This window comes from Aethalodelphis obliquidens, unplaced genomic scaffold (genome assembly GCF_003676395.1).
Source record: "Aethalodelphis obliquidens isolate GAN/ISIS:26980383/991018 unplaced genomic scaffold, ASM367639v1 scaffold10, whole genome shotgun sequence".
Taxonomy (NCBI): Eukaryota; Metazoa; Chordata; class Mammalia; order Artiodactyla; family Delphinidae; genus Aethalodelphis; species Aethalodelphis obliquidens.
In genome coordinates, this window is record NW_020837954.1 from 38962306 (window position 1) to 38977358 (window position 15053).

Below are 15053 nucleotides of genomic sequence, written 5' to 3' on the forward strand. Positions count from 1 at the left end.
AGGCGGATCCAAATCCAAAGCTGAACCCCGGGAGCTGTGAGAACAAAGAAGAGAAAGGGAAATCTCTCCCAGCAGCCTCAGGAGCAGCGGATTAAATCTCCACAATCACCTTGATGTACCCTGCATCTGTGAATACATGAATAGACAACGAATCATCCCAAATTGAGGGACTTTGGGAGCAACGATATATATATTTTTTTTTTTTCCCTTTTTCTCTTTTTGTGAGTGTGTATGTGTATGCTTCTGTGTGTGATTTTCTCTCTATACCTTTGCTTTTACCATTTGTCCTAGGGTTCTGTCGTGTTTTTTTTTCTTTTAGTATAGGTTTTAGCGCTTGTTATCATTGGTGGATTTGCTTTTTTGGTTTGGTTTCTCTCTTCTTTCTTTCCTTTTTTTAAAAAATTTATTTAAAATTTTTTAAATTTTTTTACTTTAATAACTTTTTAATTTTATTGTATTTTATCTTCTTCTTTCTTTCTTTCTTTCTTTTCTCCCTTTTATTCTGAGTCATGTGGATGACAGGCTCTTGGTGCTCCAGCCAGGCATCAGGGCTGTGCCTGTGAGGTGGGAGAGCCAAGTTCAGGACATTGGTCCACATGAGACCTCCCAGGTCCACATAATATCAAACGGCGAAAGCTCTCTCAGAGATCTCCATCTCAACGCCAAGACCGAGTTCCACTCAATGACCAGCAGGCTCCAGTGCTGCACACCCTGTGCCAAACAACTAGCAGGACAGGAACACAGCCCCACCCATTAGCAGAGAGGCTGCTAAAATCATAATAAGGCCACAGACACCCCAAAACACACAACCAGATGTGGACCTGCCCACCAGAAAGACAAGATCCAGCCTCATCCACCAGAACACAGGCACTAGTCCCCTCCACCAGGAAACCTGTACAACTCACTGAACCAACCTTAGCCACTGCGGACACCAAAAACAACGGAAACTACGATCCTGCAGCCTGTGAAAAGGAGACCCCAAACACAGTAAGTTAAGCAAAATGAGAAACAGCAGATGAAGGCGCAAGGTAAAAACCAACCCGACCTAACAAATGAAGAGGAAATAGGCAGTCTACCTGAAAAAGAATTCAGAATAATGATAGTAAAGATGATCCACAATCTTGGAAATAGAATGGAGAAAACACAAGAAACGTTTAACAGGGACCTAGAAGAGCTAAAGAGCAAACAAACAGTGATGAACAACACAATATATGAAATTAAAAATTCTCTAGAAGGGATCAATAGCAGAATAACTGAGGGAGAATAACGGATAAGTGATCTGGAAGACAAAATAGTGGAAATAACTACTGCAGAGCAGAATAAAGAATATAAATGAAAAGAATTGAGGACAGTCTCAGAGACCTCTGGGACAACATTAAATGCACCCACATTCAAACTATAGGGGTCCCAGAAGAAGAGAAAAAGAAAGGGCCTGAGAAAATATTTGTAGAGATTATAGTTGAAAACTTCCTTAATATTGGAAAGGAAATAGTTAATCAAGTCCAGGAAGCACAGAGAGTCCCATACAGGATAAATTCAAAGGGAAACATGCCAAGACACATATTAATCAAACTATCAAAAATTAAATACAAAGAAAAAAAATTAAAAGCAGCAAGGGAAAAACAACAAATAACATACAAGGGAATCCCCATAAGTTTAACAGCTGATCTTTCAGCAGAAACTCTGCAAGCCAGAAGGGAGTGGCAGGACATATTTAAAGTGATTAAGAGGCAAAACCTACAATGAAGATTGCTCTACCCAACAAGGATCTCATTCACATTCGACAGAGAAATTATTAAAACCTTTATGGACAAGCAAAAGTTAAGAGAATTCAGCACCACAAAACCAGCTTTACAACAAATGCTAAAGGAACTTCTCTATGCAGGAAACACAAGAGAAGGAAAAGACCTACAATAACAAACCCAAAACAATTAAGAAAATGGTAACAGGAACATACATATCCATAATTACCTTAAATGTAAATGGATTAAATGCTCCAACCAAAAGACATAGACTGGCTGAATGGATACAAAACAAGACCCGTATTATATGCTGTCTATAAGAGACCCACTTCAGACCTAGGGACACATACAGACTGAAAGTAAGGGGATGGAGAAAGATATTACATGCAAATGGAAATCAAAAGAAAGGGGAGTATAATTCTCATATCAGACAAAATAAACTTTAAAACAAATACTATTACAAGAGACAAAGAAGGACTCTACATAATGATCAAGGGTACAATCCAAGAAGAAGATATAACAATTGTAAACATTTATGCACCCATCATAGGAGCACCTCAATACATAAGGCAAATACTAACAGTCATAAAAGGGGAAATTGACAATAACACAATCATCATAGCGGACTTTAACACCCTACTTTCACCAATGGACAGACCATCCAAAATGAAAATAAATAAGGAAACATAAGCTTTAAATGACACATTAAACAAGATGGACTTAATTGATATTTATAGGACATTCCATCCTAAAACAGCACAATACACTTTCTTCTCAAGTGCTCATGGAATCTTCTCCGGGATAGATCATATCTTGGGTCACAAATCAAGCCTTGGTAAATTTAAGAAAATTGAAATTGTATCAAGTATCTTTTCAGACCATAATGCTATGAGACTAGATATCAATTGCAGGAAAAAATCTGTAACAAAATACAAACATATGGAGGCTAAACAATACACTACTTAATAACGAAGAAATCAAAGAGGAAATCAAAAAATACCTAGAAACAAATGACAATGAAAACACAACGACCCAAAACCTATGGGATGCAGCAAAAGCAGTTCTAAGAGTGAAGTTTAGAGCAATACAATCCTACATTAAGAAACAAGAAACATCTCAAATAAACCACCTAACCTTATACTTAAAGCAATTAGAGAAAGAACAAAAAAACCCCAAAGTTAGCAGAAGGAAAGAAAGCATGAAAATCAGATGAGAAATAAATGAAAAAGAAATGAAAGGAAGGATAGCAAAGAACAATAAAACTGAAAGCTGATTCTTTGTGAAGATAAACAAAACTGATGAACCATTAGCCAGACTCATCAAGAAAAAAAGGGGGAAGACTCAAATCAATAGAATTAGAAATGAAAAAGGAGAAGTAACCACTGACTCTGCAGAAGTACAAAGGATCATGAGGGATTACTACAAGCAACTATATGCCAATAAAATGGACAACCGGGAAGAAATGGACAAATTCTTAGAAATGCGCAACCTTCCGAGACTGACCCAGGAAGAAATAGAATATATGAACAGACCAATCACAAGTAATGAAATTGAAACTGTGATTAAAAATCCTCCAACAAGCAAAAGCCCAGGACCAGATGGCTTCACAGGTGAATTCTATCAAACATTTAGAAAAGAGCTAAACCTATCCCTCTCAAACTCTTCCAGAATAAAGCAGAGAGAGGAACACTCCCAAACTCATTCTATGAGGTCACCATCACCCTGATACCAAAACCAGACAAAGATGTGACAAAGAAAGAAAACTACAGGCCAATATCACTGATGAACATAGATGCAAAAATCCTCAACAAAATACTAGCAAACAGAACCCAACAGCACATTAACAGGATCACACACCATGATCAAGTGGGGTTTATCCCAGGATTGCAAGGATTCTTCAATATACGCAAATCAATCAATGGGATACACCATATTAAGAAATTGAAGGAGATAAACCATATGATCATCTCAGTAGATGCAGAGAAAGCTTTTGACGAAATTCAACACCCATTTATGATAAAAACCCTCCGGAAAGTAGGCACAGAGGGAACTTACCTAAACATAATAAAGGCCATATATGACAAACCCACAGCCAACATCATCCTCAATGGTGAAAAACTGAAACCATTTCCACTAAGATCAGGAACAAGACAAGGTTGCTCACTCTCACCACTATTACTCAACATAGTTTTGGAAGTTTTAACCACAGCAATCAGAGGAGAAAAAGAAATAAAGGGAATCCAAATTGGCAAAGAAGAAGTAAAGCTGTCACTGTTTGCAGATGACATGATACTATACATAGAGAATCCTAGAGATGCTACCAGAAAACTACTAGAGCTCATTAGTGAATTTGGTAAAGTAGCAGGATACAAAATTAATGCACAGAAATCTCTTGCATTCCTATACACTAATGATGAAAAATCTGAAAGTGAAATTAAGGAGACACTCCCATTTACCATTGCAACAAAAAGAATAAAATATCTAGGAATAAACCTACCTAAGGAGACAAAAGACCTGTATGCAGAAAATTATAAGACACTGATTAAAGAAATTAAAGATGATACAAATAGATGGAGAGATATACCATGTTCTTGGATTGGAAGAATCAACATTGTGAAAATGACTCTACTACCCAAAGCAATCTACAGATTCAATGCAATCCCTATCAAACTACCACTGGCATTTTTCACAGAACTATAACAACAAATTTCACAATTTGGATGGAAACACAAAAGACCCCGAATAGCCAAAGCAATCTTGAGAAAGAAAACAGAGCTGGAGGAATCAGGCTCCCTGACTTCAGACTATACTACAAAGCTACAGTAATCAAGAAAGTATAGTACCGGCACAAAAACAGAAATATAGATCAATGGAACAGGATAGAAAGCCGAGAGATAAACCCACGCACATATGGTCACCTTATCTTTGATAAAGGAGGCAAGAATATACAGTGGAGAAAGGACAGCCTCTTCAATAAGTGGTGCTGGGAAAACTGGACAGCTACATGTAAAAGAATGAAATTAGAACACTCCCTAATACCATACACAAAGGTAAACTCAAAATGGATTAAAGACCTAAATGTAAGGCCAGACACTATTAAACTCTTAGAGGAAAACATAAGCAGAACACTCTGTGACATAAATCACAGCAATATCCTTTTTGACCCACCTCCTAGAGAAATGGAAATAAAAACAAAAATAAACAAATGGGACCTAATGAAACTTCAAAGCTTTTGCACAGCAAAGGAAACCATAAACAAGACGGAAAGACAACCCTTAGAATGGGAGAAAATATTTGCCAATGAAACAACTGACAAAGGATTAATCTCCAATATTTACAAGCAGCTCATGCAGCTCAATATCAAAAAAAGAAACAACCCAATCCAAAAATGGGCAAAAGACCTAAAAAGACATTTCTCCAAAGAAGATATACAGGTTGCCAACAAACACATGAAAGAATGCTCAACATCACTAATCATTAGAGAAATGCAAATCAAAACTACAGTGAGATATCATCTCACACTGGTCAGAATGGCATCATCAAAAAATCTACAAACAATAAATGCTGGAGAGGGTGTGGAGAAAAGGAAATCCTCTTGCACTGTTGGTGGGAATGTAATTGATACAGCCACTATGGAGAACAGTATGGAGGTTCTTTAAACAACTAAAAATGGAACCACCATATGACCCAGCAATCCCACTACTGGGCATATACCCTGAGAAAACCAGAGTTCAAAAAGAGTCATGTACCACAATGTTCATTGCAGCTCTATTTACAATAGCCAGGACATGGAAGCAACCTAAGTGTCCATCAACAGATGAATGGATAAAGAAGATGTGGCACATATATACAATGGAATATTACTCAGTCGTAAAAAGAAACGAAATTGAGTTATTTGTAGTGAGGTGGATGGACCTAGAGTCTGTCATACAGAGTGAAGTAAGTCAAAGAGAAAAACAAATACCATATGCTAACACATGTATATGGAATCTAATAGAGAAAAAAAAAAAAGGTCATGAAGAACCTAAGGGCAAGACGGGAATAAAGATGCAGACCTACTAGAGAATGGACTTGAGGATATGGGGATGGGGAAGGGTAAGCTGGGACAAAGTGAGAGAGTGGCATGGCCATATATACACTACGAAATGTGAAGTAGATAGCTAGTGGGAAGCAGCTGCATGGCACAGGGAGATCAGCTCGGTGCTTTGTGACCACCTAGAGGGGTGGGATAGGGAGGGTGGGAGGTAGGGAGATATAAGAGGTAAGAGATATGGGGATATATGTATATGTATAACTGATTCACTTTGTTATAAGGCAGAAACTAACACACCATTATAAAGCAATTATAGTCCAATAAAGATGTTTTAAAAAATAAATGAATGAATGAATAAATAAATAAATAAATAAAAAGAGGTAAGGGAGGCCATATTGTCTGGAGCCTTGTAGGTCAAATTAGTAACTTTGGGTTTGACGGATTGAGATGAAGAGTCAGTTCAATAAAAGCAAAGGAGTAACATCATTTGACTGATATTTTGACAGGATCTGGCTGCTACATTGAGGATAGACTATAGACGTTGGCAAGGGTGGAAGCAGGGAGACCTGTTCAGAGGTTACTGTAACAATTCAGGTGAGAAAAGTGGTGGCTCAGTTGGTAGCAATGCCAGTGGTGATACTTGTTCAGAGCTTGGCGAAATGTTTGCTGATGGGTTGGTAGGGAGCGTCAGAGAAAGAGAGGAGTCTTGCTTTTTACTTTTCTTTGTTGGTAAATGCAAGTCATAGCTTTTGTTTAATGTAATATAAATGAAACCATCTCCACCAGCAGTCAGTATACTGGGTATTTTAGTTTACTTTGCAGGAAATTGAGCATGTTGTAATTGAAACTACTACGCAGGATGGGAAAGTATCTTAACAATCATTTTATTAATTTAGAGGAAGAATTGTCAGATTATAGCCTCAGGACCAAATCTGGCTCATAGCCTGGTTTTGTGAATAAAGTTTTATTGGAAGACACGCACATTTTTTTTTTTTTTTTACATCTTGTCTATGGCAGCTTTCCTGCTACAAAAGCAACAGACGCCCACAAAGCGTAGAATATTTACTGTCTGGCCCTTTATTGAAAAAAGTTTGCTGACCCTTGGTTTCGACCGTTGTGTAAGAGTTGTGCCAAAATTTTCCTCTGATCTTTTTCCAAGTATGAAGAAGAAATTTAAGAGGGGACAGGAGGTGACAGTAGAGAGAACAAAAAGGTAGTATTCAAATGCTGTCACCAATGTATTTCTCTCCCTTATGTTAGTCTACCTATTTCTTTGCTATGGGTATCCAATTTCCCCTGATCTCTGACGTGCTCTGTGTTGGGATATAAGTGCACATAATTGGCCTGGGGCGGGGGGGCGGGGCTGGGGAGTATGTTCTTCTCAACAGTAAAGATTTACTATAGGAATGAATCTCGGCTGCTAGAGACTACACTGTTGAATTTCACAGTCTTGATAGAAAATAAAAAATGAGTACCAGCATCAGTGTGAGCATCAATCTTTATGAAGAATTTGACTCTCTTCTTATGACTTTGTGTAATCCTGTGATGAAATACAAATAAGTTAGACCCACAATGTTGTTTGCTTTTTATAGGTCTATAATGACGGATTTATACTACCTCAGTCAAACAGATGGAGCAGGTGATTGGCGGGAAAAAGAGGCCAAAGATCTGACAGAGCTGGTCCAGCGGAGAATAACATATCTTCAGGTAAGAAGGTTAGGTTAAGAAATTAACTTGAGTGAAAAAAAGGAGAATCATAATAAAACTAAAAGTAAGAGTTGCTGTTGGTTTTTAGTCTTCCTAGCCCTCACTTTTTGAAAGTACTTGTTCACTCATTTTACCTATTTATTCAAAAAGACTGTATGTTACTCCTTGAGTGGAATACAAAGATAGCTAAAAGAAGGTCCCTGCCCTAAAGGGGGCTACTTCTGACACACGGACATACAAAAACTACAGTGCAAAATAGGAAGTGCTGCATTTATGTGAGAGATTAGAGGAAATGCTCATTGGAGGAACCTGTCAGGGATAGCTATGTGGAAAAGGTATTATTTGAACTGAGCTGTAAAGGATAATTAGGTAGGATTTACACACCCAGAAATGGAGAAGAGCGTACTAGCTGGAGCATATGATGTAAGTAATGGTCCATACCTGGGAAAGAACAGTACAGGAACCCAATGAGAAATAGAATATTTTAGTTTGTCTGGAGTTTTGGTTGTGCGAAAAGGAGGGTTGGAAAAGGTAGGTTTGGGAGCCAGATTGCAGAGGTCCTTGGGTACAGGTTAAGCTTTATAGGGCATAAGCAGTAAATGGTTGCTGAACGATTTTATTTATTGTATAAACATCATTATAACAACAAATGGGAAATATAAATCAAGGGTAAACTCCAAGTCCCAGGCCCTTTAAAATATATTCTCTTCATTTTTTGTGTGTGTTCTCTTCTAGCTCTTATTAATATGCTTACCCAGTGTTACATATTTGTAAGGATAGTACTGATTTACTTTTAAATTTTGTTTTTTGCTTAATATGCCATAAGCTTGTTTCTATTTTGGAATCACAACCTGCTTTTGAAAGATTTTTATACATAAGAGTGGCATGATGAGAGTGCTGCTTTAGTGATATTTATCTGAAAAGTAGTATTTTGCTTGAACTGGATTCATTGTAAGAGACTAGAAGCAAGGAGAGCGTTTAGGATACGAGGACCATACTGAAGCTGAGAAATACTGAGGTGTGTGGCAGTTTGCATTGGAAGTGAAGAGACAAATTTGAGAGAGTTTGGGAAGATCAAATTGATAGGCCTATCCAAGTAGCCGAAGGAGCTGGAATGAATGGGGTAATGTGTCATTAACTGAAAAGAAACTTAAATCAGGGGAAAACAATGTATTAGTAAATAGAATTTAACACTCCAAATGCTTGAAGTTGAAATGATCGTACTTATCCTTTTCTAGTACTATTGATGGTATATATACTTTCTGTGTATAATCACTCTGTTTTCCTTTTAAGGTTAAGGTGCTTTATAAAAGCAAAATAATAGCCAGTGACTTTATTCTGTATATTTTAAGATGCACATTTTCCTATACTTAAATAGGAAAAAGCAGAAAATCAGGTGTTTCAAGAGTTGGTTAAAAACGAAACTGATCTTGGCATGATTTCTTGGTCTCATACCCCCATGGCCATTCATCAGAGGTGTCTGTAGAATGAGAAACACTTGCCTCCTGTAGGGAAGAGGTAATTATCTCCTATCAACTAGAACCTCATTCAATGAACTGTAAACAGCTGGTGGCTCAGAACTATCATCCTCATTTGAAATGGAAATAACTCTGGTTTCTGAGTTTCTTCCATTTCCACATATTCATTAAATTTTCACACCACAAAAGTTATATTTAAACTATGATTTGGCCATAGTTTAGCACCACCCCCAACCCACCAGTAACAAGGACCTGCCACTTGCTTTAGTTTCTTTTTTCCTCTTGGTTTTTGAGTGGCCAAGTGTTTTCACCAGTAGTGTGAATTTCATCTTCTATGTGCTGATTTCTGTGGTTCTGTTTTAGAGAATTTCACTTGTAAATCATGCTAATGATTTAAAACTATATTGGCTTTTTAAATCTTTCAGACTTACAGTAAAACATTGTTTCACATGGACCTTAACTTCAGTTTCAAATATTAATTAAGAAATGCTTACTTTCATGCTTTTCTTTTTTTTTATTGGAAAAGAAAATGCAATTTTTAATATTAAAGGAGATGGGGAAAATCTCAATAGGAAAAGCCATATTTTAGAAAAATATTTTTCTTTAAATATTCAATGTATTTACAATCATTTTTTCCATTTTTGAGGTTAAGAACTGTATTTGTAACGTATGATTCTTCAGAGATTAAAGATGCCAGTCACTCTTCAACTTCTCTGGATGGAGGTGAATAAGGGTCCTTTCACCCATTCCAACAAAATTAAAAATACGTATTTGTAAGGAATGCTTTCTGACTTGAATTTTTATTCCTTTAAAAAGAATGATTCGTCACTGGTTTAACTAATTGGATTAGAGAGTTTAATCAGAAGAGTTGAGCTATTTATACAGATTTTTTTAGAGTGATTACATTTTTCCATTACATGTTTTATTGATATTCAAATCTACTGGTGTTTCCATACCTTTACTTTAAGTGAAATACTACTGTAAAAAGACTATTTAAGCAACTTAGATTCTGAAAGACTTCAACGGGGCTTAGAAAATAAATAGTATACTAGGAAATAAAGCTAAAAAGGGGGATAAAGGAGAAAATCTTTGACTTTTGGTACCTGTATTCAAAATAAAAATAAGCACGTCATATAACTTATTGATGGAGATTTTAGAAGGCTCTCCTTACTTAGCCATCAGCCAGCTGTTATATAAAGATGGTAATAATTTGTATCTAAGTAGAAAATAATAGGGAAAAGATATAATAAAAGCCAATATTTTTAACATTTTTAATCTCTTTGGGAGATTTTAGTCATTTAAATACCTTATTGTATTCTTGATAAATAATTCAGATAATTTTATAATTTACTTTCAATTGGTTTGTATAGTTGAAAACATTTTCAGTTTTACTAGATTTTTACTTATACTCATGAAACTTATTGTCACTTCTCATTATCACCCACAAGCATTTTTTAGAAACGCTGATTTGTTTAAGGTATAATGCAAGACCTAGTACAAAGAAAAAAGCCTAGATTAAACCCTTGTCGCCTGCTATATAAAAATTAATTAATTAATTAATTAATTAAATTTTTAAAAAAGAAGCTTGATTTCCAGAAGTGGGGAGGAAAAAAAACCCTTGTCTTGATCCATAATAAGCGTCCTTTAAATCTAAGCCTTTCTTTCTGCGGTTATCCAGTCCTTTGAATTGAGCAAATATCATTATGTCTCATGAAAATCCTGCTTGATTTACAGTCATATAGTACAGTTAAGTTTGGTCTCAATTTTAGATTTCCATTCATTTATTATCACATACCTTGGTTTTAGTTGGGAGAAGCAATTTCACAAGATACTGGAAAATAAAAAGGAACTAGGGCAACTGGACTTCAGTGGGACAAAGTTCTGTGGTTGTCTTAAGATTATTTTCTCTTCAGAGTTGAAGGCCCTATGGCATGGTATAAAAAGACTAAAATGAGTAAAAGATTATAATAATCTTACTGAAGACAACCCCAGGTATACTATTAGGCTCAAGTAGAATGGACCAAGTAATTCTCTTAAGGTCTTAATCTTTTATATGTTTATTTGAAAAGTTCTTCAACCATGAAGTGAACATGAAATACTGTTAAGTCTAAATAGACCACAAAAAGGATACTTGTTCTTATATGAGAGCTGAACCAAGTAGGTAAAGCGGCACCTTGTTTGACCTCAGCTGAGAACTTGTGCTTCAGGAGGCTCCCAGTTTTCACTGTATGGCACATGTTCACAAGTGACCTGAAAGCACCTCAAGTATTGATTTTGAGGTTGCAAATAAATTTTAGCTAGTAGGCAATTTTGGAATCCATGGATAGTAAGGATCAACTATTTATAATGAAAAACATCCCAACAAATTATAGATTTTATGAAGTTGACAAATACCACAAACACAAAACTCCAGAAGAATAAAAATTTTTGTTAACTGCCTGACACTATAATATTGTTTCCCCACATTTCTTGGCTGCGTACTCTCTGATTACAATTTGTAATATTTTCTATAAGGTGAGTTGACAGTGATTTTGTAATATTTTTTATAAAGAAAAAGGGAAGATTAATTCAGATTTTTCTATAGCATGGTTGATCAAAAAAGTTTTTTTAATTATTAATATTTGTGATACATAACATTTGCAACTTCACATACAGACATACGTTGTGTTTATAGTACTGCTATAAGCTTGTGCTCTGCATACAAAGGAATTCATATAAATTCTGTTTCATGTGATTCTCATCAGAAAAAAGTATGCGACATATAATTGTTTTATGCTGCATTTTAAATCATATACGCTACATTTTTGAGGTTATTAATGAGAGAAGAAAACTTTTGTGTTGACTAGGCATCACTGAGAACTGACTCCACTTCTCTTATTACCTGATACTTCTCATCCTGGGCACCATGGGGCACGTTCACATCACAGTGCAACCTCTTGCCCTGTACCTATGTTTATGTCACAAAAATAACTTTGCACAAAAGCAGCCGTGAACCACATACATGTATCCCTCTAAATCTAAACTAAGTGAATCCCCAGCTTAATTTTCCCAAAAGAGGACCCCAGAAATGTTGAAGGCCACTTCATTTCCACCCAATACCGACACCAACACTGGGGAAGTGAAGTGGATGGGAGGGAGTTTCAAGTGGAAAGAGACATCTATTTTAACTCATTGTAGACAAATTTTGACCAGGTGAACACGCTACGCAAGTCCCCCTCCTCTCAGGGCCTTTGAAGGGACCTGTGTAAATGAGCGTCCCTGAACCATACTGTTACCGAGTCCAAGCTCGCTCTGCTCACTGCACGACAGACAAGTGAGCCAGAGACAAGGAATACGACTTTATTCGGAAAGCCAGAAGACCGAGAAGATGGCAGACTAGTGTCTCCGGAAAACTATCTTATTGGAGTCTGGTTGCCAGTTTCTTTTATAGAATCAGAGAGGTAGATGCGGTGAGGAAGTAAAGTAAAAGGGCCATTTGTGGGCTTCCCTGGTGGCGCAGTGCTTGAGAGTCCGCCTGCCAATGCTAGGGGATGCGGGTTCATGCCCCGGTCTGGGAAGATCCCACATGCCGCGGAGCAGCTGGGCCCATGAGTCATGGCCGCTGAGCCTGCGCGTCTGGAGCCTGTGCTCCATAACGGGAGAGGCCACACAACAGTGAGAGGCCCGTGTACCAAAAAAAAAAAAAAAAAAAAAAAAAAGGTCCATTTGTCTTGCAAAACATCTCCTGACCAGCCTCCGTGAGGGGATGTGTTAGTTTCCTCTTTCTTGCAGCCATTCACAGGTGGACAGGGTCAGATTGTCTCCCTGTGAGTTGAACAGCAGAGGGGTAGTGTTCCCTGAGGCAGCCCATTTTCTATTATTATAATAACAAAAGCAATGAAAAGCAAAGGTTAAAGTCAAAGAAACAGATCTAACGGAGTCCATTTAGCTCTTTCCTGTTACAATACATCTCAGTAAATCCACTCTGCCCACAAGAAAGCTCTTCTCATTGAAGTAGGAGGGAACCTGAAGTCCCTTTAGGGGGTTCTCAGTCCTGCTCCAGAGACATAGATTACCCAAGAACACTAACGGTAAGAAGCCTGAAATAGAGAAAGACATTGCAAAATTAGATGAAAAGTGATAGATGCTGACTGTTAAGATTGGGTGGGTTTTGTCTCAAGTACATAGATACAATAAAGACTACGTTGCCTCCAGTTAAAATTTTGCTTTAATTTGATATTGGAACAGCAGCTTTCCATTAAAGAGTGCTAACCTCTGACTAGGACTTTCACTTTCACTCTCCAGCACTCCCTGGAGTATGCAGCACTTTCTCAAACTGACCATCTTATAATTATCAGCCTCTGTTAACTGACTGCCTACAACTTTTGCAAAAGGCAGCTATGCTGTAGGTGTGAGTCCTGGTTACCGTAGACCAAAACTGAGTGGCCTATCCCCTGACTTTTTCTGTCTGTTCAGTACGCCTCACTACACCTTCTGCTCCCTCCCCGTAATTGCTTAGCTCAGGATAGAGTATTGACTAAGGATCGAAGATCAAATAAGTCATAAGTAGGGCTCAGTGATGTCATAAAAGTATACAACTACATGTCTGTGCAATTAATTATAATATATATAGATATGCTCTGATCCTAGAAAATGGGCATGATAGTTCTCACACATCCATTATGGTACTGTGATAGCCTTTCTAAAAGAGCTTGGATGTTTGAGTGCTTGGATGTTTTATGTGTTTTATGTGTTATGTTTTTAAATCTGACCTACCTAAACCAAAAATGCCAGTTGTGATAAATATCAGGGGGTGGTGTATGTGACTTGCATAGCTCACATCACTTCAAAAACCCATCTGAGAAAGCTTTGCACTGATTCTTGTTTCTCTATGGAAAATTGAGTCATTCAAGTCATTACGTTGGTGTTATACTGGGCTCAAGGTTTGGGTCAGGCATTTTGAAAATAGATGGTGAAACATCCAGATATCTCAAGGTCTCATTAAAGACCTTAAATTGGGAAGGCGAAAGGGAGCAGATATTTCTTCTTGTTCTTCTGGTGCATTAAAGGAAGTTATGAGGATGAAGAATGTTTGCAAGCTGCCATTTCTAAGCACTTTCTGTATTGCTAGGTATTATGCAAAGTAACTCTCATGAGGCAGGTGTTGTTTTATACTCAGTAAGCAGAATAAATTGAGGATTAGAGAGGTTTGTATAACTTGCCTAGCAAATGGCAGAGGGAAAAGGAAGAGTCTTAACTCCAAGTCTTTATATTCACCATTTAAGAAGTAGTTTGAAGAGCCAGTGTTTGCTTTTTCTTGGTGGTTTGTTGAAGGTGACTGATGGTATAAGCTTCAGGGCTGCTTGTAATATTGGCCTGTGAAGCCACATCCTCTTTTGCATTTACCCATCACTAGCAAATGGGACCTTGCTACAGAAACCTTGACAATTAGGTTTCTCATGTACTTAGTTAATAAATGTTTTGTGCTGGTCTCAGCCTATTAGAAAGCAGGGTTGTGGTTGGACTGGCCCTTGTGGTTCTTACTATGATTGCAAGACACCCATTAGCAATAATCATCAGGAAACTGAAATAAATAAAGGTTTATTACTTACACGACCTGGGAATTACATAGCACACCTGGAGCCACACAGCCAGGTTGTGTGTGTGTGTGTGTGTGTGTGTGTGTGTGTGTGTGTAGAGAGAGAACGTGTGGGCTTGGGGTTCTGATTTTTAGGGCCTTCAGTAGTTCACTCTTTTTTGGCAAATATAAAACAAAAGAGCAGGAATTTAAAGCAAGGGGAAGGGAAAAAACAAGTGGCCCAAATGGTCAGTTACTGAAATCAACCGAGATCTCTAAAACAAAGGAGCCTCAGTGTGGCGGGGTGGGGGTGGGGGGCACTGTGGGTCTTTAGCTAGTCCTGAGGCTGCACTGTATTAATTAGAAATACCCCTCTTTGAATTGGATGCTTTGGCAATTAAAGCTGAAGACAGGTACTTGCCTTTTATGGAAAGAAAAGCTAACTGTCAGGGTTTACATTAAAATAGAGGAAAGTGAGGTATAACTTTTAAATAGCTAAATGAGTAGGACCATAAAACGTGAAGTTTCCAGACATG

At 37.4% G+C, this 15053-nt stretch overlaps 1 protein-coding gene across 9 annotated transcripts in view; it reads left to right on the forward strand.

Moving 5' to 3' along the window:
- Window positions 1–15053, forward strand: part of FUT8 (fucosyltransferase 8) — a 319526-nt gene that overhangs the window by 226973 nt on the left and 77500 nt on the right. For all 9 annotated transcript variants that reach the window (XM_027111525.1, XM_027111528.1, XM_027111522.1 and 6 more), the window contains one exon: window positions 7368–7482. In XM_027111525.1, the coding sequence (XP_026967326.1) occupies window positions 7368–7482 (115 nt within the window). The remainder of the gene's footprint in view (window positions 1–7367; window positions 7483–15053) is intronic.